This window comes from Babylonia areolata, chromosome 34, assembly GCF_041734735.1.
Source record: "Babylonia areolata isolate BAREFJ2019XMU chromosome 34, ASM4173473v1, whole genome shotgun sequence".
Taxonomy (NCBI): Eukaryota; Metazoa; Mollusca; class Gastropoda; order Neogastropoda; family Buccinidae; genus Babylonia; species Babylonia areolata.
The window spans coordinates 24,910,005-24,934,716 of NC_134909.1; the positions used below are offsets into that span (position 1 = coordinate 24,910,005).

General features: G+C 50.7%; 1 protein-coding gene across 1 annotated transcript in view; it reads right to left on the reverse strand.

Annotated features, from left to right (window-relative positions):
* Positions 1-24,712, reverse strand: part of LOC143277688 (uncharacterized) — a 94,047-nt gene that overhangs the window by 1,232 nt on the left and 68,103 nt on the right. Inside the window, exons 3-7 of the mRNA XM_076582607.1 lie at positions 21,212-21,390; positions 17,488-17,680; positions 10,281-10,426; positions 3,418-3,598; positions 259-333 (exon numbers count right to left, since the gene is read on the reverse strand). Of these exons, the coding sequence (XP_076438722.1) occupies positions 259-333; positions 3,418-3,598; positions 10,281-10,426; positions 17,488-17,680; positions 21,212-21,390 (774 nt within the window). The remainder of the gene's footprint in view (positions 1-258; positions 334-3,417; positions 3,599-10,280; positions 10,427-17,487; positions 17,681-21,211; positions 21,391-24,712) is intronic.

Here is a 24,712-nt window from a genome sequence, read left to right on the forward strand (position 1 = left end):
CCCACTCCATCTGTCTGTCTGTCTCTCTATTTGTCCCCTCTCCTCTCTCTGTGTCTCCCCCCCTCTCCTCTCTCTATGTCTCCCCCCCCTCTCTCTGTGTGTCTCCCCCCCCTCTCTCTCTGTGTCTCCCCCCCTCTCCTCTCTCTGTGTCTCCCCCCCTCTCCTCTCTCTGTGTCTCCCCCCCCCTCTTTCTGTGTCTCTCCCCCTCCCCCCACTCTCTGTGTCTCCCCCACCCCCCTCTCTCTCTCTGTGACGTACCCGACAAACGGCAGCGGGGGAGGGAGCAGGAGGCGGAGTCTTGCAGTCTGGTGTCGGCAGAAGGGCTGGACACAGCTGTCCACACACATTGACCACCCGTCAGTCAGGCTGTGTGTGTGAGTGTGTGTGTGCGTGTGTGTGTGTGTCTTTATGTTGGTGGGGGGAAAAGAGGTGGGGGGTGAATGTGAAAGTTACTGAAAAAGGTATGTGTGTGTGACGCGGGGTGTTTGTGGAGAATAACAGGAAATGCGTGGGCAGTTGTGAATCATTGTGGACAGTGCACACACAAAGTCTGTCGCCAACACACACACACACACACACACACACACACACACACGTGTGTGACGTGTGTGTGTGTGTGTGTGGGTGTGTGTGAGTACAATGGCCGTTTCCTTGATTCTCCCTTCCCATGTTGCGTAATACAGCTGTGCAGGTTGTGGGCAGTGTGAGTGTTGACAGACAAAACACGGTCAGTACGTGTGCAATTTCAGGGTCATTGCTGGCTCCACCAGAGGTGTGTGCGTTTCTCCATTTATTTATTTATTTATTTATTAAGGCTTCTTGCTATAGCGCATATTCTTGAATGGAGCTGCTCCACCAGTGGTGTGTGCGTTTCTCATGGAGCTGAGGTCTGAGTTCGTCAACTGCTTGAAATGGTGTATTTCACACACACACACACACACACACACACACACACATACACACACACTATGTTCCTCATTCTGTGTTATTCTCTCTGTCTCTGTCTCTGTCTCTCTCTCTCTCTCTCTCTCTCGTGTCTGCTTTCTGTCTCCTTTACTCTATCTGTGTCCATGTCTGTATCTGTGTCTCTGTCTTTCTCCGGTTTTTTGTCTCTGTATATCTGTGTCTGTATCTCTCTTAGATTCTGCCTTCTCTGCCCTCTTTATCCGTGTCTCTGTCTGTATCTCTCTGTGTCCCTGTCTGTATCTCTCTTAGATTCTGCCTTTCTCTGCCCTCTTTATCCGTGTCTCTGTCTGTATCTCTCTGTGTCCCTGTCTGTATCTCTCTTAGATTGTTATCTCTCTGTGTCCCTGTCTGTATCTCTCTTAGATTCTGCCTTTCTCTGCCCTCTTTATCCGTGTCTCTGTCTGTATCTCTCTGTGTCCCTGTCTGTATCTCTCTGTGCCTCTGTTTGTCTGTATGTCTCTGTATCTCTCTGTGTCTCTGTCTGTCTGTTTCTATCTGTGTCTCTGTATCTCTGTATGTCTCTGTTTCTCTGTCTATATGTCTCTATCTCTATGTGTCTCTGTCTGTATGTCTCTGTGTCTCTGTATCTCTGTCTGTATGTCTCTGTCTCTATCTCTGTATCCATGTGTCTCTGTCTGTATGTCTCTATTTCTGTCTGTCTATCTCTCTGTCTCTATCTCTATCTCTTTGTGTCTCTGCCTGTCTGTACGTCTCTATCTCTGTCTGTATGTGTCTGTCTCTTGTTCCCTTCCATATAATTTGGTGGTTGTTTGTGGAGGACAATATTGTCTTCATTTGATGCACACGTTTGGTTGAAAGTTTAAACAACAACAACAACAACAACAAAAACGAAAAAAACCCACCCAAAAACATATACATATATAATTATATATATCACATATTATAATGGATAGATAGATAGACAGATAGATAGACATTCTTGTTGTTTCTATTGATACTTGTTTTGAATTTTTCTTTTTGCCCAAAGGGCTCGGTGTGAAGAAGAATGCATGTTCATTACAATTCGCTCATTAAAAGAACTCCTTCCCAGTTCCTTCCTCCTGTGCCAAACCCCCCACCCACCCTTCCTAGTTCTACCTCCTGTGCCAAACCCCCCACCCACCCTTCCTAGTTCTACCTCCTGTGCCAAACCCCCCACCCACCCTTCCTAGTTCTACCTCCTGTGCCAAACCCCCCACCCACCCTTACTAGTTCTACCTCCTGTGCCAAACCCCCCACCCACCCTTACTACACCTGATGAAGTTTTCAAAGGACTCGACTTGATCCTGCTTTCTCTGTTTCAGTTTGTGTCGCGCAACTAGTTTGTTCTTTCTAGGTCGAACGTACGTTTCATATTTCTCTAAAACTTTGTCAGGCTTTCCTTTTTCACCCCCAACCCACTGTAGAGTGCAGTAAATTTGTCTCCCTTGAATACCGATCCAAATGCCGATCCATCCGGCTTTCTGTTTGTCTGATAGATTTGCCAGTGGTCCATTGAATACGAAACCGACGTGGTCTTTGAAGCGGGTGAATTGGAAGAGATCCGTGGCATCCCAATCTATACTTGGATGTTCGAAGTTCATATCGATGTAGTTTGCAGTTGATTAGGTTTCTTGTGAAGCGGGTACGTTAAAGTAATTTCTGACACCATGTAACGTCACTGACCTGAGCCATGAGCGTCTGTTGACCAGCAGAGCTATTGTTCCTCGTTCCGTGGTAGTTGCGTACTTTAGCGTACTTAAAGTTTCGCACCAAATATGTTACACAGTGACGTCTCCTTGAGGAACTGAACTGAACTGAACTGTACTGTACTCTCTCTCTCCCCCCTTCTCTCTCTCCCTGGTCACAGTGACACTCACCAAGCGGCAAACGAAAAGTGACCTTCTTTCTCTCTCCCTCTCTCTCTCTCTCCATCTCTACCTTTATCTCTCCATCCTCCCACCCCCCTCTCTCTCTCACTGGCTACAATGACATTCATCAGGTGGCAGACGAAAAGTGACCTGACCCCCCCCCCCCCAACCCCCTTTCTTTCTCTCTCTCTCTCTCTCTCCCTCTCTCTCTCTCCATGTCTACCTTTATCTCTCCATCCTCCCACCCCCCTCTCTCTCTCACTGGCTACAGTGACATTCATCAGGTGGAAGACGGAGGGTGATCTGGTCAAACAGCCACCCTCTCCCTTCCCCTTACTCTCCCTCTCTCCCTTCCCCTTACTCTCCCTCTCTCCCTTCCCCTCTCCCTCTGTCACTCCCCTCCCAACCCCCCAACACACACTCACCAGGCGACAGAAGCAGGGTGACCTGGTCAAACGACCCCTTCTCCCTCACTCTCCCTCCCTCCTCCTCATCACTTTCCCTCACTCTCCCTCCTTACCATTACTCTCCCTCCTCACCACCACTCTCCCTCCTCACTCTCGCTCTCCCCCCAACCTCCCGCACACACACACACACTCACCAGGCGGCAGACGCAGGGTGACCTGGTCATACAGCCCCTTCTCCCTAACCCTTCCCGGCAGAGCACAGCGGTACACTGTGCCCCCCTCCCTGCCGCTCACCGCCACCCGCACCTCGCGCTCTGACGTCACGCGGCACCCGGGCTCGTGCTGGTACACCACCTGGCCTTGACCTTCCACCACCTGCAAGGCAAAGGTTCTTTTCATGCTGATGTGTTTTTGTTTTTTTGTTTTTAAAACAGTTTATATCTATCTATCTATCTATCTATCTATCTATCTACATATATGTATATACAGACAGACAGACAGACAGTCTGTCAGAGTAATAGCAAGAGATGTCGATACGAGAGAGGACAGGAAAAGAGACAGAGAGACTGATTGTGACAGCGAGAGAAGGAGATCTGAGAGAGAGAGAGAGAGAGAGAGCGAGAGAGAGCAACAACAAATAATGGCTGCCCTTAGTCTCAAGGAAAACATGGGTGTGAGTCACAGTGAGTTCTATCTATGCACAAGGGAGGAGTTCTGGAGGCAGAGTCTGGAATTACATACGTGCATTATTTCCACAGTTCTGCAGATGATAGTCCTTGCTAAAATTACTATGAAAACAGTCTTCAAACTTTCAACATCACAGACAGCAAAGACAGGAGTGACTGTGGAGAGAACACAGCCAGGAGTGACTGTGGACAGGAGAACACAGCCAGGAGTGACTGTGGAGAGAACACAGCCAGGAGTGACTGTGGAGAGAACACAGCCAGGAGTGACTGTGGAGAGGAGGACACAGCCAGGAATGACTGTAGAGAGGAGAACACAGCCAGGAATGACTGTAGAGAGAACACAGCCAGGAGTGACTGTGGAGAGAACACAGCCAGGAGTGACTGTGGAGAGAACACAGCCAGGAGTGACTGTGGACAGGAGAACACAGCCAGGTGTGACTGTGGAGAGAACACAGCCAGGAGTGACTGTGGACAGGAGAACACAGCCAGGAGTGACTGTGGAAAGAACACAGCCAGGAGTGACTGTTGAGAGAACACAGCCAGGAGTGACTGTGGAGAGGAGGACACAGCCAGGAATGACTGTAGAGAGGAGAACACAGCCAGGAATGACTGTAGAGAGGAGAACACAGCCAGGGGTGACTGTGGAGAGAACACAGCCAGGAGTGACTGTGGACAGGAGAACACAGCCAGGAGTGACTGTTGATAGAACACAGCCAGGAGTGACTGTGGACAGGAGAACACAGCCAGGAGTGACTGTGGAGAGAACACAGCCAGGAGTGACTGTGGAGAGAACACAGCCAGGAGTGACTGTGGAGAGAACACAGCCAGGAGTGACTGTGGACAGGAGAACACAGCCAGGAGTGACTGTGGAGAGAACACAGCCAGGAGTGACTGTGGAGAGAACACAGCCAGGAGTGACTGTGGAGAGAACACAGCCAGGAGTGACTGTGGAGAGAACACAGCCAGGAGTGACTGTGGAGAGAACACAGCCAGGAGTGACTGTGGAAAGAACACAGCCAGGAGTGACTGTGGAGAGAACACAGCCAGGAGTGACTGTGGAGAGAACACAGCCAGGAGTGACTGTGGACAGGAGAACACAGCCAGGAGTGACTGTGGAGAGAACACAGCCAGGAGTGACTGTTGATAGAACACAGCCAGGAGTGACTGTGGAGAGGAGAACACAGCCAGGAGTGACTGTGGAGAGAACACAGCCAGGAGTGACTGTGGAGAGAACACAGCCAGGAGTGACTGTGGACAGGAGAACACAGCCAGGAGTCACTGTGGAAAGAACACAGCCAGGAGTGACTGTTGAGAGAACACAGCCAGGAGTGACTGTGGAGAGGAGGACACAGCCAGGAGTGACTGTGGAGAGGAGAACACAGCCAGGAATGACTGTAGAGAGGAGAACACAGCCAGGAGTGACTGTGGAGAGAACACAGCCAGGAGTGACTGTGGAGAGAACACAGCCAGGAGTGACTGTGGACAGGAGAACACAGCCAGGAGTGACTGTGGAGAGAACACAGCCAGGAGTGACTGTGGAGAGAACACAGCCAGGAGTGACTGTGGAGAGGAGGACACAGCCAGGAGTCACTGTGGAGAGAACACAGCCAGGAGTGACTGTGGAGAGAACACAGCCAGGAGTGACTGTTGAGAGAACACAGCCAGGAGTGACTGTGGAGAGGACACAGCCAGGAGTGACTGTGGACAGGAGAACACAGCCAGGAGTGACTGTGGAGAGAACACAGCCAGGAGTGACTGTGGAGAGAACACAGCCAGGAGTGACTGTGGAGAGAACACAGCTAGGAGTGACTGTGGAGAGAACACAGCCAGGAGTGACTGTGGAGAGGAGAACACAGCCAGGAGTCACTAAGGAAAGAACACAGCCAGGAGTGACTGTGGAGAGAACACAGCCAGGAGTGACTGTGGAGAGGAGAACACAGCCAGGAGTCACTAAGGAAAGAACACAGCCAGGAGTGACTGTGGAGAGAACACAGCCAGGAGTGACTGTGGAGAGAACACAGCCAGGAGTGACTGTGGAGAGGAGAACACAGCCAGGAGTGACTGTGGAGAGGAGAACACAGCCAGGAGTGACTGTGGAGAGGAGAACACAGCCAGGAGTGACTGTGGAGAGGAGAACACAGCCAGGAGTGACTGTGGACAGGAGAACACAGCCAGGAGTGACTGTGGAGAGAACACAGCCAGGAGTGACTGTGGAGAGAACACAGCCAGGAGTGACTGTAGAGAGAACACAGCCAGGAGTGACTGTGGAGAGAACACAGCCAGGAGTGACTGTGGAGAGAACACAGCCAGGAGTGACTGTAGAGAGGAGGACACAGCCAGGAGTGACTGTGGACAGAACACAGCCAGGAGTGACTGTGGAGAGAACACAGCCAGGGGTGACTGTTGATAGAACACAGCCAGGAGTGACTGTGGAGAGAACACAGCCAGGAGTGACTGTTGATAGAACACAGCCAGGAGTGACTGTGGAGAGAACACAGCCAGGAGTGACTGTGGAGAGAACACAGCCAGGAGTGACTGTGGAGAGAACACAGCCAGGAGTGACTGTGGAGAGAACACAGCCAGGAGTGACTGTGCAGAGAACACAGCCAAAGGCATAACGCACCACTGGGCCCGGAATGAGAGCAGAGAGTAAAGTCCTTGAATTCTGGGCGAGGGAAGGGTGAACAGCAGCCTTGGGATGTCCGAGCACCATGACCCCTCTCAGCACAGGGACACACAGCACCATGACCCCTCTCAGCACAGGGAGGGACACACCGCACCATGACCCCTCTCAGCACAGGGACACACAGCACCATGACCCCTCTCAGCACAGGGAGGGACACACCGCACCATCCTCTCAGCGCAGGGACACACAGCACCATGACCCCTCTCAGCACAGGGACACACAGCACCATGACCCCTCTCAGCACAGGGAGGGACACACAGCACCATGACCCCTCTCAGCACAGGGACACACAGCACCATGACCCCTCTCAGCACAGGGACACACAGCACCATGACCCTTCTCAGCACAGGGAGGGACACACAGCACCATGACCCCTCTCAGCACAGGGACACACAGCACCATGACCCCTCTCAGCACAGGGACACACAGCACCATGACCACTCTCAGCACAGGGACACACAGCACCATGTCCCCTCACAACACAGGGACACACAGCACCATGACCCCTCTCAGGACAGGGACACACAGCACCATGACCCCTCTCAGCACAGGGACACACAGCACCATGACCCCTCACAACACAGGGACACACAGCACCATGACCCCTCTCAGGACAGGGACACACAGCACCATGACCCCTCTCAGCACAGGGACACACAGCACCATGACCCCTCTCAGCACAGGGAGGGACACACAGCACCATGACCCCTCTCAGGACAGGGACACACAGCACCATGACCCCTCTAAGCACAGGGACACACAGCACCATGACCCCTCTCAGCACAGGGACACACAGCACCATGACCCCTCTCAGCACAGGGAGGGACACACAGCACCATGTCCCCTCACAACACAGGGACACACAGCACCATGTCCCCTCTCAGCACAGGGACACACAGCACCATGACCCCTCTCAGCACAGGGAGGGACACACAGCACCATGACCCCTCTCAGCACAGGGACACACAGCACCATGACCCCTCTCAGCACAGGGACACACAGCACCATGACCCCTCTCAGCACAGGGACACACAGCACCATGTCCCCTCTCAGCACAGGGACACACAGCACCATGACCCCTCTCAGCACAGGGAGGGACACACAGCACCATGACCCCTCTCAGCACAGGGACACACAGCACCATGACCCCTCTCAGCACAGGGAGGGACACACAGCACCATGACCCCTCTCAGCACAGGGACACACAGCACCATGACCCCTCTCAGCAAAGGGACACACAGCACCATGTCCCCTCTCAGCACAGGGAGGGACACACAGCACCATGACCCCTCTCAGCACAGGGACACACAGCACCATGACCCCTCTCAGCACAGGGAGGGACACACAGCACCATGACCCCTCTCAGCACAGGGACACACAGCACCATGACCCCTCTCAGCACAGGGACACACAGCACCATGACCCCTCTCAGCACAGGGACACACAGCACCATGACCCCTCACAACACAGGGACACACAGCACCATGACCCCTCTCAGCACAGGGACACACAGCACCATGACCCCTCTCAGCGCAGGGACACACAGCACCATGACCCCTCTCAGCACAGGGACACACAGCACCATGACCCCTCTCAGCACAGGGAGGGACACACAGCACCATGACCCCTCTCAGCACAGGGACACACAGCACCATGACCCCTCTCAGCACAGGGACACACAGCACCATGACCCCTCTCAGCACAGGGACACACAGCACCATGTCCCCTCACAACACAGGGACACACAGCACCATGACCCCTCTCAGCACAGGGACACACAGCACCATGACCCCTCTCAGCACAGGGACACACAGCACCATGACCCCTCTCAGCACAGGGACACACAGCACCATGACCCCTCTCAGCACAGGGAGGGACACACAGCACCATGACCCCTCTCAGCACAGGGACACACAGCACCATGTCCCCTCTCAGCACAGGGAGGGACACACAGCACCATGACCCCTCTCAGCACAGGGACACACAGCACCATGACTCTTCTCAGCACAGGGAGGGACACACAGCACAATGACCCCTCTCAGGACAGGGACACACAGCACCATGACCCCTCTCAGCACAGGGACACACAGCACCATGACCCCTCTCAGCACAGGGAGGGACACACAGCACCATGACCCCTCTCAGCACAGGGACACACAGCACCATGACCCCTCTCAGCACAGGGACACACAGCACCATGACCCCTCTCAGCACAGGGACACACAGCACCATGTCCCCTCACAACACAGGGACACACAGCACCATGACCCCTCTCAGGACAGGGACACACAGCACCATGACCCCTCTCAGCACAGGGACACACAGCACCATGACCCCTCACAACACAGGGACACACAGCACCATGACCCCTCTCAGGACAGGGACACACAGCACCATGACCCCTCTCAGCACAGGGACACACAGCACCATGACCCCTCTCAGCACAGGGAGGGACACACAGCACCATGACCCCTCTCAGGACAGGGACACACAGCACCATGACCCCTCTCAGCACAGGGACACACAGCACCATGACCCCTCTCAGCACAGGGACACACAGCACCATGACCCCTCTCAGCACAGGGAGGGACACACAGCACCATGTCCCCTCACAACACAGGGACACACAGCACCATGTCCCCTCTCAGCACAGGGACACACAGCACCATGACCCCTCTCAGTACAGGGAGGGACACACAGCACCATGACCCCTCTCAGCACAGGGACACACAGCACCATGACCCCTCTCAGCACAGGGACACACAGCACCATGACCCCTCTCAGCACAGGGACACACAGCACCATGTCCCCTCTCAGCACAGGGACACACAGCACCATGACCCCTCTCAGCACAGGGAGGGACACACAGCACCATGACCCCTCTCAGGACAGGGACACACAGCACCATGACCCCTCTCAGCAAAGGGACACACAGCACCATGTCCCCTCTCAGCACAGGGAGGGACACACAGCACCATGACCCCTCTCAGCACAGGGACACACAGCACCATGACCCCTCTCAGCACAGGGAGGGACACACAGCACCATGACCCCTCTCAGCACAGGGACACACAGCACCATGACCCCTCTCAGCACAGGGAGGGACACACAGCACCATGACCCCTCTCAGCACAGGGACACACAGCACCATGACCCCTCACAACACAGGGACACACAGCACCATGACCCCTCTCAGCACAGGGACACACAGCACCATGACCCCTCTCAGCACAGGGACACACAGCACCATGACCCCTCTCAGCGCAGGGACACACAGCACCATGACCCCTCTCAGCACAGGGACACACAGCACCATGACCCCTCTCAGCACAGGGAGGGACACACAGCACCATGACCCCTCTCAGCACAGGGACACACAGCACCATGACCCCTCGAGACCATGATGATGTTTCAGTTTACTCCCCCCCCCTCCCCACTCCCCTTCCCCCTCCTCTCTGATTTACTGTATATTTCTTTACCTTTTTTTTTCTTTTCCAAATTTCTCCTTTCGAGGGCTGGGTAAGAAAAACAACAACAACACTGTTGCTCATGCTATTACCCTGAGAAATAAAATTCATTCATACAATTCTCTCGCTCTCTGTCTCTCTCGCCACCAGTGTCTCCCTCTCTCTCTCCCTCCCCCCTCTCTCCTTTCTCTCCTTAAAAAGCCAAACCTTCGCAGCACCTGAAAGTTGCGCATGCGCGGTGTTTTGTAGTACCAGTGGAACTCCTGAGGCGGGAACCCGGCCCGTGCTCGGCACAGCAAAGTCATGGTCTGGTTTAGAGGCCACGACCTGTGGCGGGAGATGACCTTGGGCGTTCCCGGTGGTTCTGCAGTGATGGGAAGCAGAAAATAGAATGACAAGGAGGAGGTGGTGGTGGTGGAGCAGAAGGAGGAAGAGGAGGAGGTGGTGGTGGAGGAAATAGTTGAGCAGAAAGGAGGGGGTGGTGGAGGTAAAGGAGGAGGTGGTGGTGGTGAAGGAGATGGGAGAGCAGAAGGAGGGGGTGGTGGAGGTAAAGGAGGAGGTGGTGGTGGTGAAGGAGATGGGGGAGCAGAAGGAGGGGGTGGTGGAGGTAAAGGAGGAGGTGGTGGTGGTGGAGCAGAAGGAGGAAGAGGAGGTGGTGGTGGTGGAGGAGAGAAGATGGAAAAGGAGGAGGATGTGGTGGTGGAGCAGGAGGAGGAAGAGGAGGAGGTAGTGGTGGAGTAGAAGGAGGAGGAAGAGGAGGTGGTGGTGGTGGAGTAGAAGGAGGAGGAAGAGGAGGAGGAGGTGGTGGAGTAGAAGGAGGAGGAAGAGGAGGAGGAGGTGGTGGTGGAGGAGCAGAAGAAAAAGAAGACAACGAAAAGAATAAGCAGAGTGACCGTGACAATGCACTGTGGCAGGAATAAAACAGGACAGAAAGTGCCAGAACTGAATGGTGTGTGACGTGTACAGCCGTGTGTCGGACAGAAAGTGACACAGAACTGAATGGTGTGTGACGTGTACAGCCGTGTGTCGGACAGAAAGTGACACAGAACTGAATGGTGTGTGACGTGTACAGCCGTGTGTCGGACAGAAAGTGACAGAACTGAATGGTGTGTGACGTATACAGCCGTGTGTCGGACAGAAAGTGACAGAACTGAATGGTGTGTGACGTGTACAGCCGTGTGTCGGACAGAAAGTGCCAGAACTGAATGGTGTGTGACGTGTACAGCCGTGTGTCGGACAGAAAGTGCCAGAACTGAATGGTGTGTGACGTGTACAGCCGTGTGTCGGACAGAAAGTGCCAGAACTGAATGGTGTGTGACGTGTACAGCCGTGTGTCGGACAGAAAGTGCCAGAACTGAATGGTGTGTGACGTGTACAGCCGTGTGTCGGACAGAAAGTGCCAGAACTGAATGGTGTGTGACGTGTACAGCCGTGTGTCGGACAGAAAGTGCCAGAACTGAATGGTGTGTGACGTGTACAGCCGTGTGTCGGACAGAAAGTGCCAGAACTGAATGGTGTGTGACGTGTACAGCCGTGTGTCGGACAGAAAGTGCCAGAACTGAATGGTGTGTGACGTGTACAGCCGTGTGTCGGACAGAAAGTGCCAGAACTGAATGGTGTGTGACGTGTACAGCCGTGTGTCGGACAGAAAGTGCCAGAACTGAATGGTGTGTGACGTGTACAGCCGTGTGTCGGACAGAAAGTGACAGAACTGAATGGTGTGTGACGTGTACAGCCGTGTGTCGGACAGAAAGTGACACAGAACTGAATGGTGTGTGACGTGTACAGCCGTGTGTCGGACAGAAAGTGACAGAACTGAATGGTGTGTGACGTGTACAGCCGTGTGTTGGACAGAAAGTGACAGAACTGAATGGTGTGTGACGTGTACAGCCGTGTGTCGGACAGAAAGTGACAGAACTGAATGGTGTGTGACGTGTACAGCCGTGTGTCGGACAGAAAGTGACAGAACTGAATGGTGTGTGACGTGTACAGCCGTGTGTCGGACAGAAAGTGCCAGAACTGAATGGTGTGTGACGTGTACAGCCGTGTGTCGGACAGAAAGTGCCAGAACTGAATGGTGTGTGACGTGTACAGCCGTGTGTTGGACAGAAAGTGCCAGAACTGAATGGTGTGTGACGTGTACAGCCGTGTGTCGGACAGAAAGTGCCAGAACTGAATGGTGTGTGACGTGTACAGCCGTGTGTCGGACAGAAAGTGCCAGAACTGAATGGTGTGTGACGTGTACAGCCGTGTGTCGGACAGAAAGTGCCAGAACTGAATGGTGTGTGACGTGTACAGCCGTGTGTCGGACAGAAAGTGCCAGAACTGAATGGTGTGTGACGTGTACAGCCGTGTGTCGGACAGAAAGTGACAGAACTGAATGGTGTGTGACGTGTACAGCCGTGTGTCGGACAGAAAGTGACACAGAACTGAATGGTGTGTGACGTGTACAGCCGTGTGTCGGACAGAAAGTGACAGAACTGAATGGTGTGTGACGTGTACAGCCGTGTGTTGGACAGAAAGTGACAGAACTGAATGGTGTGTGACGTGTACAGCCGTGTGTCGGACAGAAAGTGACAGAACTGAATGGTGTGTGACGTGTACAGCCGTGTGTCGGACAGAAAGTGACAGAACTGAATGGTGTGTGACGTGTACAGCCGTGTGTCGGACAGAAAGTGACAGAACTGAATGGTGTGTGACGTGTACAGCCGTGTGTTGGACAGAAAGTGACAGAACTGAATGGTGTGTGACGTGTACAGCCGTGTGTTGGACAGAAAGTGACAGAACTGAATGGTGTGTGACGTGTACAGCCGTGTGTCGGACAGAAAGTGACAGAACTGAATGGTGTGTGACGTGTACAGCCGTGTGTCGGACAGAAAGTGACAGAACTGAATGGTGTGTGACGTGTACAGCCGTGTGTCGGACAGAAAGTGACAGAACTGAATGGTGTGTGACGTGTACAGCCGTGTGTTGGACAGAAAGTGACAGAACTGAATGGTGTGTGACGTGTACAGCCGTGTGTTGGACAGAAAGTGACAGAACTGAATGGTGTGTGACGTGTACAGCCGTGTGTTGGACAGAAAGTGACAGAACTGAATGGTGTGTGACGTGTACAGCCGTGTGTCGGACAGAAAGTGACAGAACTGAATGGTGTGTGACGTGTACAGCCGTGTGTTGGACAGAAAGTGACAGAACTGAATGGTGTGTGACGTGTACAGCCGTGTGTTGGACAGAAAGTGACACAGAACTGAATGGTGTGTGACGTGTACAGCCGTGTGTCGGACAGAAAGTGACAGAACTGAATGGTGTGTGACGTGTACAGCCGTGTGTTGGACAGAAAGTGACAGAACTGAATGGTGTGTGACGTGTACAGCCGTGTGTCGGACAGAAAGTGCCAGAACTGAATGGTGTGTGACGTGTACAGCCGTGTGTCGGACAGAAAGTGACAGAACTGAATGGTGTGTGACGTGTACAGCCGTGTGTCGGACAGAAAGTGACAGAACTGAATGGTGTGTGACGTGTACAGCCGTGTGTCGGACAGAAAGTGCCAGAACTGAATGGTGTGTGACGTGTACAGCCGTGTGTCGGACAGAAAGTGCCAGAACTGAATGGTGTGTGACGTGTACAGCCGTGTGTTGGACAGAAAGTGACACAGAACTGAATGGTGTGTGACGTGTACAGCCGTGTGTTGGACAGAAAGTGACACAGAACTGAATGGTGTGTGACGTGTACAGCCGTGTGTCGGACAGAAAGTGACAGAACTGAATGGTGTGTGACGTGTACAGCCGTGTGTCGGACAGAAAGTGACAGAACTGAATGGTGTGTGACGTGTACAGCCGTGTGTCGGACAGAAAGTGCCAGAACTGAATGGTGTGTGACGTGTACAGCCGTGTGTCGGACAGAAAGTGACAGAACTGAATGGTGTGTGACGTGTACAGCCGTGTGTCGGACAGAAAGTGACAGAACTGAATGGTGTGTGACGTGTACAGCCGTGTGTCGGACAGAAAGTGACAGAACTGAATGGTGTGTGACGTGTACAGCCGTGTGTCGGACAGAAAGTGACAGAACTGAATGGTGTGTGACGTGTACAGCCGTGTGTCGGACAGAAAGTGCCAGAACTGAATGGTGTGTGACGTGTACAGCCGTGTGTCGGACAGAAAGTGACAGAACTGAATGGTGTGTGACGTGTACAGCCGTGTGTCGGACAGAAAGTGACAGAACTGAATGGTGTGTGACGTGTACAGCCGTGTGTCGGACAGAAAGTGACAGAACTGAATGGTGTGTGACGTGTACAGCCGTGTGTCGGACAGAAAGTGACAGAACTGAATGGTGTGTGACGTGTACAGCCGTGTGTCGGACAGAAAGTGCCAGAACTGAATGGTGTGTGACGTGTACAGCCGTGTGTCGGACAGAAAGTGACAGAACTGAATGGTGTGTGACGTGTACAGCCGTGTGTCGGACAGAAAGTGACAGAACTGAATGGTGTGTGACGTGTACAGCCGTGTGTCGGACAGAAAGTGACAGAACTGAATGGTGTGTGACGTGTACAGCCGTGTGTCGGACAGAAAGTGACAGAACTGAATGGTGTGTGACGTGTACAGCCGTGTGTCGGACAGAAAGTGACAGAACTGAATGGTGTGTGACGTGTACAGCCGTGTGTCGGACAGAAAGTGACAGAACTGAATGGTGTGTGACGTGTACAGCCGTGTGTCGGACAGAAAGTGACAGAACTGAATGGTGTGTGACGTGTACAGCCGTGTGTCGGACAGAAAGTGACAGAACTGAATGGTGTGTGACGTGTACAGCCGTGTGTCGGACAGAAAGTGACAGAACTGAATGGTGTGTGACGTGTACAGCCGTGTGTCGGACAGAAAGTGACAGAACTGAATGGTGTGTGACGTGTACAGCCGTGTGTCGGACAGAAAGTGACACAGAACTGAATGGTGTGTGACGTGTACAGCCGTGTGTCGGACAGAAAGTGACAGAACTGAATGGTGTGTGACGTGTACAGCCGTGTGTCGGACAGAAAGTGACACAGAACTGAATGGTGTGTGACGTGTACAGCCGTGTGTCGGACAGAAAGTGCCAGAACTGAATGGTGTGTGACGTGTACAGCCGTGTGTCGGACAGAAAGTGACAGAACTGAATGGTGTGTGACGTGTACAGCCGTGTGTTGGACAGAAAGTGACAGAACTGAATGGTGTGTGACGTGTACAGCCGTGTGTTGGACAGAAAGTGACAGAACTGAATGGTGTGTGACGTGTACAGCCGTGTGTCGGACAGAAAGTGACAGAACTGAATGGTGTGTGACGTGTACAGCCGTGTGTCGGACAGAAAGTGACAGAACTGAATGGTGTGTGACGTGTACAGCCGTGTGTCGGACAGAAAGTGACAGAACTGAATGGTGTGTGACGTGTACAGCCGTGTGTCGGACAGAAAGTGACAGAACTGAATGGTGTGTGACGTGTACAGCCGTGTGTCGGACAGAAAGTGACACAGAACTGAATGGTGTGTGACGTGTACAGCCGTGTGTCGGACAGAAAGTGACAGAACTGAATGGTGTGTGACGTGTACAGCCGTGTGTCGGACAGAAAGTGACACAGAACTGAATGGTGTGTGACGTGTACAGCCGTGTGTCGGACAGAAAGTGCCAGAACTGAATGGTGTGTGACGTGTACAGCCGTGTGTTGGACAGAACGTGACATAGAACTGAATGGTGTGTGACGTGTACAGCCGTGTGTCGGACAGAAAGTGGCAGAACTGAATGGTGTGTGACGTGTACAGCCGTGTGTCGGACAGAAAATGCCAGAACTGAATGGTGTGTGACGTGTACAGCCGGCAGTCGGACAGAAAGTGACAGAGAAATGAATAGTGTGTGTGTGTGTGTGTGTGTGTGTGTGTGTGTGTGTGTGTGTGTGTGTGTGTGTGTGTGTGTGTGCTCTTTATTTGTGACTGTGTTTTACTTAGCTGGTACCATTTCATTATAGGTGTGCTATACCACAAGCATTAGCAGCCCCTCGCACCCCCTTTTCTTTCATTTCTACTGTAAACATTCATGAACATCTTTGCTTTGTTATTTTGTAATTATGATCGAGTAGGTCGGTCACTGATGTTATCAGTGCTTGGTTTTGGTGTGTGTGTAGGGGTGTTTGTTGTCGTGAGTGTGAGGAGTGTGTGTGTGTGTGTGTATGTGTGTGTGTATGTGTGTGTGTGTGTGTGTGTGTGTGTGTGTGTGTGTGAGAGTTTGGGTGTGGGGTGCTGTGTTTTGGAGGGAAATGTGAAACAAACTTAGAGCTGTGAAGAAGACCGTGCATATACATGTATATAGCGCTTACCTTGTTGCTCAAAGCTCTTTTTGCACTACATGATGCATGAATAAAGTATATGCATGCAATATAAGGAGAAGGAAAGGAAAAACATCATTAATGAATCAACTTCACAAAAAACAACAAACAAACAAATAAATAAACAAACAACAACAACAAAAACAACAATAACAACAACAACAAAACAAAACACACACACACACACACACACACACACACACACACACACACACACACACACACACACAGAACAAACAAACAAAAAAATGATAATAAAAAAAATAAATAAAAAAACAAAACCAAATCCAGTGTACCATCACTTACATTACTTCCACATCATCTCCTTTACACACACACACACACACACAGCCAGTTATCGTTTATTCCATATGTTCATCTTTCTTTCTGTCCATCCATTTGCATTTGGAGTTTTTCAAACAACCCACCACTTGCCAGTCACATCAACTGGCTATTCACCAACCCAGCCTTCTTTCCTTTCCCCAGCCATTCGTTCTCCTAGCCACCCGTTCATTCACCCCTTCATTCTCACACCCACCCGTTCATTCACCCCTTTCCTTCTCACACCCACCCGTTCATTCACCCCTTCATTCTCACACCCACCCGTTCATTCACCCCTTCATTCTCACACCCACCCGTTCATTCACCCCTTCATTCTCACACCCACCCGTTCATTCACCCCTTCATTCTCACACCCACCCGTTCATTCATCCCTTCATTCTCACACCCACCCGTTCATTCACCCCTTCATTCTCACACCCACCCGTTCATTCATCCCTTCATTCTCACACCCACCCGTTCATTCATCCATTCTCATACACCTTTCTCCATCTCGTCACCACCTTCCTCACCACCCGCACATCCCTACTCCCCCGTCCCTTCCCCCAGCCCCAACCCGGCAAAAACAAATTCAATATAAATAGAATGAAGATAAAGAAAAGGAAAAGAAAAAGTAAAATGAAATAAAGATGTAAATAGAAATAAAACAAAATAAGAACTTAAAATATGATAAAATAATAACTCCACTCCACTCAACTCAACTGAGCCATACCATGAAGGGAAGGGACGACAGTGAACTCACGTGTCATCAACAGCAGGGTGCTGGCAGTGTAGGTACCGGAAGAGGTGACGGCCCGGCAGCGGTAGCGCCCCCTGTCGTGGCACGTCATGGCGGACAGCAGCAAGTGGAACTCCACCAGCCCCGCCTGCACCGTGATCAGGGGCTGCACGCGCATGCGCAGCGACTTGGGGATATCCGGGTTCCAGTCGGGCACCTGTGTGTGTGTTGGATAGAAAGAACAGGAACTGTTGGGTCAGACGGGCACCTGTGTGTGTGTGTGTGTGTGTGTGTGTGTGTGTGTGTGTGTTGGATAGAAAGAACAGGAACTGTTGGGTCAGAGGGGCACCTGTGTGTGTGTGTGTGTGTGTGTGTGTGTGTGTGTGTGTGTGTGTGTGTGTGTGTGTGTGTGTGTGTTGGGTCAGACGGGCACCTGTGTGTGTGTGTGTGTGTGTGTGTGTGTGTGTGTGTGTGTGTGTGTGTGTGTGTGTGTGTGTGTGTGTGTGTTGGGTCAGACGGGCACCTGTGTGTGTGTGTGTGTGTGTGTGTGTGTGTGTGTGTGTTGGGTCAGACGGGCACCTGTGTGTGTGTGTGTGTGTGTGTGTGTGTGTGTGTGTGTGTGTGTGTGTGTGTGTGTGTTGGGTCAGTCGGGCACCTGTGTGTGTGTGTGTGTGTGTGTGTGTGTGTGTGTGTGTGTGTGTGTGTGTGTGTGTGTGTTGGGTCAGACGGGCACCTGTGTGTGTGTGTGTGTGTGTGTGTGTGTGTGTGTGTGTGTGTGTGTGTGTGTGTGTGTGTGTGTGTGTGTGTGTGTTGGGTCAGACGGACACCTGTGTGTGTGTGTGTGTGTGTGTGTGTGTGTGTGTTGGGTCAGACGGACACCTGTGTGTATAGGGTGGGTGGATGTCAGTGTATGGGGTGGGTGGATGTCAGTGTATGGGGTGGGTGGATGTCAGTGTATAGGGTGGGTGGATGTCAGTGTATGGGGACGGTTGACGTTCACCGCGGACCAGTGTTGGAAGCCCCGTTTCGTCAAGGCGTTGTGTTGGGAAAGGCAGCTGATTCTGACTGCTGTCATTCCACCCAGGGTGGATGTGTGCTGACATGGCTGGGGAAGGCCAGAGTGACGGAAAGAGAGGACTGGGCCCCGCCTTCCTAGGCCGAGCCCTAGACACAGTGACTATGAACTCACCATCTTGCTATGCCGAGCTATAAAAGCCTTAATTACCTGTATAACAGCTTAATGTACCTGACCCTGTTAACGTTTCCTTTTAGTTTCTGTACTACCACGGTCAAGATGCTGTAGTCTCTGTACTGCCACGGTCAAGATGCTGTAGTTTCTGTACTGCCACGGTCAAGATGCTGTAGTTTCTGTACTGCCACGGTCAAGATGCTGTAGTCTCTGTACTGCCACGGTCAAGATGCTGTGGTCTCTGTACTGCCACGGTCAAGATGCTGTAGTCTCTGTACTGCCACGGTCAAGATGCTGTAGTCTCTGTACTGCCACGGTCAAGATGCTGTAGTCTCTGTACTGCCACGGTCAAGATGCTGTGGTCTCTGTACTGCCACGGTCAAGATGCTGTAGTCTCTGTACTGCCACGGTCAAGATGCTCATTTGCAAGTACAGTGTCCGTCAGGGTCCAGGTTCCATTCCCGCTTTGCCCTTTCTCCAGGTTTGACTGAGCGTCTGGTCATTCTGATGAAACGATAAACCATGTTTGACTGGGAGAATCGAACTGACGGTCTGGTCATTCTGATGAAACGATAAACCATGTTTGACTGGAAGAATTGAACTGACGGTCTGGTCATTCTGATCAAACGATAAACCATGTTTGACTGGAAGAATTGAACTGACGGTCTGGTCATTCTGATCAAACGATAAGCCACGTTCCTGTGTGCAGCACGCACCTAGCGCACTGAAACACATCCCACGGCATCAAAAGGGTTGCCATTTGGTAAAATTCTGCAAAAAGAAATTCTCTGTGATCGGTACACAGCCATAGATATGCAAGCACTCAAGGCCTGACTAAACGCGTTGGGTTAGGCTGCTGGTCAGGCATCTACCTAGTAGATGTGGTGTAGCGTATATGCATTTGTCCGAACGCAAGACTCCTCCTTGGGAAACTGAAATTGAAACAGACGCAACTATATTCTTCAGACAATAGACAGACAGACAGACACACTGACAGGACAGACTACTGATTTTTGTTAGAAATATTTATTAATATCATTAATATTCTTTTCTTTAGTGTCGTATCCTTTCTAAGGCGACGTTTCGGTAATGCACATGACAAGGAAAATGACAGAATTTCCGTTAGACCCCCCATCGCACCCCTCCCCCGCCTCTTCACCAACACCCCATCTCCACCCCACCCCACCGCACCCCGTCCAACGCCTGTTTGCGGGGTATTTACAGCTGGCCCAGGACGCAAACAGCAGCGGCAGGAACAAGACGTGGTTATCACAGCGGGCTGTCTAGTGGTTCACACTTCTCTCTATCGTGTAATGGCCGTGAAGTGGGTAACTACCAGCAGGCAGACTCCAGCTTCAAGTTTCTCCTCGTTTTCTGTTTCTTTGTACGTTTGCTTTCCTTGGTTCGGGTTGTTTACACCCGAGAACGCTTCTCAAACATTATTGTTCAACGGTCGGTGTCTTCCGATCACGAGTTCTTGACTTCCGGATTATCAGGGACAAGAGAGAGAGAGACACACACACAGACACACAGACAGACAGACAGAGAGGCTGAGAGACAGAGACACAGAGAGAGATACAGATATAGGTAGAGAGAGAGACAGAGAGAGAGAGAGAGGCACACACACACACACACACACACACACACACACACACACACACACACACGTGCACACACACAGTCAGCAGAGGTTCAGGAAACACGGTCAGTAAGATAGCAGCACCGAGTCTACTGGCAGAGACAGAAGGAGGATGCGTGTCCGCAGTCTGGAATCAGCCGCCGAGAAGAAAGATCCAGAAGGGGCAGAGATGGAGAGTAAGTCTGACAGGTTCCCACAAAGCCTCTCTGGCTAATCTGTAGGCATTCGTGAATAGGTATCTTCTCTCTTTGTTAGCCAGTTGTAAGCCACAGTTTTTGTTTCACCAGTCAACTTGTGCTCACGTTCAGAGGAAAAATAAATCAGCAATGATTTATTTTGATCTGTAATTTACTTACATGTTTTTAAAAAATGCGTTCAAGATCAGGTAGCAATTTATGGCAATCGGTGAAGTGAATTCCTATCCACTGTGGCTAAGTCTCGACACAGGCAGGCGGGGCCCAGTCCTCCACTGCTACTTCTGTTAACTTTCCCTGGCCCAATTCAGGTAGGTTTACCCAGGCACACCTGGGTTTGAGTGAGGAAAAGTCCAAGTAAACTGCCTTTCTCAAGTTCGCAACGCCGTGTTGAGGCTGTAAACACGAAACATAAACGTGGAATTACATTTTGATTGAGCAGTAACAGCACTGAGTTCTTTAAAACAGAAGAGAAACAGAAAGAAAGATAATGAACAAATGAATTAACCCGCTCTCACACAATTATTTTCACCAGCCCTCCATCCGCCTCCCAGCTTCCCCTTCCTCCCTCCTCATCATAACAATCCCCCCACCCCCACCCCCCTCCATCTTCCAAACAGACAGACAGACAAACAGACAGACAAGCTGACAGACAGACGGACAGACAAACAGCAGACCGACAGACTGTCAGACGGACAGACAGACAGACAACGTGTCTTTCGTTACCATCTGTCCAGAGGGCAGACTGACGAGCAGAGAGTGCGACCCGTTGTCATGGAGACGGGCCCAGGAGATGACGTACCAACGACCTTGGGTCTGCAGGCGACAGGGCAAGGTCACGCCCTGCCCAAGGTCAGCCTCCTTGCTGGCCGGCACTGACAGGTGGGCGGGGCCTGGGGGTGTGTCTGTGGGACAGTTCACTGCACGTCACTGCACTGCACTTCAACTCACTGCACTGCACTTCAGTTTATTTCACTTCAACTCACTGCACTGCACTTCAGTTTATTTCACTTCAACTCACTGCACTGCACTTCAGTTTATTTCACTTCAACTCACTGCACTGCACTTCAGTTTATTTCACTTCAACTCACTGCACTGCACTTCAGTTTATTTCACTTCAACTCACTGCACTGCACTTCAGTTTAATTCACTTCAACTCACTGCACTGCACTTCAGTTTATTTCACTTCAACTCACTGCACTGCACTTCAGTTTAATTCACTTCAACTCACTGCACTGCACTGCACTTCAGTTTAATTCACTTCACTTCACTTCTCTTCAGTTATTCAGTCCATATTCGCTGCAACATAATCTGCTTAGTAGATGCCTGACCAGCAGCGTAACCAAACACCCTCAGTCAGGCCTTGGCTTAAAAAAGAAAAAGAAAAAAGGGAAATAAAAAGAAATAAATTAAGTAAATTAAACAGATGAAATGAAATTAAAATAAATAGAATATATATATATATATATATATATATATATATATATAGAGAGAGAGAGAGAGAGAGAGAGAGAGAGAGAGAGAGAGATGAATGATTCATAGCAAATTATTCTAATGAGATACCTTTTTAATGTCGCCTTGGTATCGACAAACATGTGAATAGTTTTTCTATTATAATTTGGAGATGATAAAGTATTCTTGGATCTCGTATGATTGAGAATCCTTCCCTCACAGACAGACAGACAGACAGACACACACACACACACACACACAGAATAAGCACCATTTGTTCGCTGACACCCCCCCCCCCCCCCCCCCCCCCCCGACAGAATGGTAGGGGCGTGTGGGGTAAAGCCAACGGGTGGAGGAGGGGTGGAAGTGGGAGTGGGGAAGGCTGAGGGAGTGGGGAGGGAGGGAGGGAAGGGGCAGGTGAATCCAGCGGTATGTGGGTATGGCTGTTCACAGGCCACCTGGGTATCGTAATCAATAAGCCCCCACTCTCTTATCGCTGTTCGCTTTGAGTTTGGGTACTCCGACACCTTTAATTCTGGAGCACGGGTGAGAGGGTGGAAGTGGGGGGCGGTCGTCGTTGTTGTTGAACCTTGATTGTGTGTTTTTTTGTTCGTTTGTTTTCTTAGATGGCAGTTGTTGTTTGGCTTTTTATGGAAACGAGCACAATACCGTCCATGCATGCATGCGAAATATGAACACCGAAACTAAGTCTATTATGATTTAATATTAAGGAAAAACAGCAACAAACGAACGAAGGAGCAAGCGAAAGACAAAGAAAAAGGGATGCACTGAACGTGAAGGAAGCAGCACATCAAACTGTTCTGACCACTGTACCACCTGTACTCCAATCTGTCCCTGTGTGCGGAAGGGGTGGGGGAGGGAGGACCGTTATTTACACCTGCCAGGTAATCAGCCTAATGGCTTCACCACAGGCACTGCCACCCCCCTCCTCTATGACACAGTGTCACACACACACACACACACACACACACACACACAGAGGGAGGGAGAGAGAGAGATGGAGGGAGAGAGAGAGAGAGAGGCAGACATAGATTCACAGAGAGAAAGGGGTAGAAGGAGACAAACAGACAGACAAATAGACTGGCAGAAACAGACACACAAAGAGACCGAGACAGAGAGAGAGACAAAGAGATGGGAACACGGAAACTCCAACATAAACCATTTGTCCTGCAACAAGAAAAAGACTGAAGGTGAGGGAGGGGGTGGAGGGAGGGTGGAACAGGGCAAACCCCAACATGTCGTGTGAAACATTCATGTGGATCTCCCATCCTCACCATGCCCACTTCAGTCCTTCACACACACACGCACACACACACATACACACACACATACATACACACACACACACACACACATGCACATACACACACACAATTAGAGAAAGATGGTTTTACGGAAATGAACTAAAGGTTACAAATTCGTATAAGTATTTGGGAATGGTTTTCACAACAAAATTAAGTATTAGTATAGCTTTGTCAGAAGTTTGTAGAAAAGGGAAAAGGGGTGTCATGGAAATACAGAAATCTCTTAAAAAACTTAAGACTATGGACATAAATCTGTTTTGGAAAATGTTTGATACACAGATAGAACCACTCTTAACTTATGCAGCTGAAATAGATTGTAAGTAGATTGAAAAAGTGCATACTTTTGCAATAAAAAGATTTCTTTGCGTTCCTTTGCATACATCTAGTAAACTAGTCAATGGGGAAATGGGAAGATATCCGCTATATATCAGAACATATATAAAATGCATTAAATACTGGTTAAAACTCACTGCTTTACCAATGTCGCGACTATGTAGACAGGCCTATGAAATGCTCCTATCAAAACATGAATCTGTTCAGTTTAATTGTGTATCGAGCATTCATAAAGTGCTGAGTGAGAATGGGTTTGGTATAGTTTGGTTGAGTCAAGGGGTTGGATATGAGCAAGGTTTCTTAAGTGAAATTAAAGACAGGTTTATCTCATGCTATAAGCAAAACTGGCATTCACACTTAGAAGCTAACGATAAGTACAGGTGGTTTTATTCCTTTAAAAGCGTCTTTCAGGCAGAAAAAATATTTATCATGTATAACAAATAAATGGCATAGAGATAGCCTCGTCAGGTTTAGACTGAGAGTGAGTGGACTGAAAAAACTTCAAACATTGGTTTTCCAGCGAAGAAGATGCAAATAATGTGTGTCCGTCGTGTGCGAGTGCAATGGAAGATGAAATTCACTTTCTTTTTCATTGTACCGCATACGACGATAAACGAAAAAAACTGTAGTATGATAAATTCTTTCTTTGGTAATCCTAGCCACAATCATATTGTGAGTATTATTTCGAATGACAATGAAAACTCTTTGAAAGCTCTAGCTAGATTCATTGCAGAAGCAATGCTTGTGAGAAAAAAGATAATGGAACAAAATGACAACTAATCCAATGATGATCCACATTTAACCGGACATTTCATGTATATGTCTGTACGCATGTGAGTGCGTGCATTATTAAGTTTGTATTTTGCACGCGCGCGCGCGCGCGCGCGTGTGTGTGTGTGTGTGTGTGTGTGTGCGCGCGCGCGCGCGCGTGTATGTGTGTGTGTGTGATGTTAGAACCATTCAAGAGGTGCAACAATATGCTTAATATGATATCCCCTTTGTCCTGAGGGCTGTATTGCTATGTGGACAATAAATGACTTTCTTTCACGTATACACACACACACACACACACACTGAGGACACGTTTCGCTCTCCTCTTCTCCACCGTTTGTTGCAC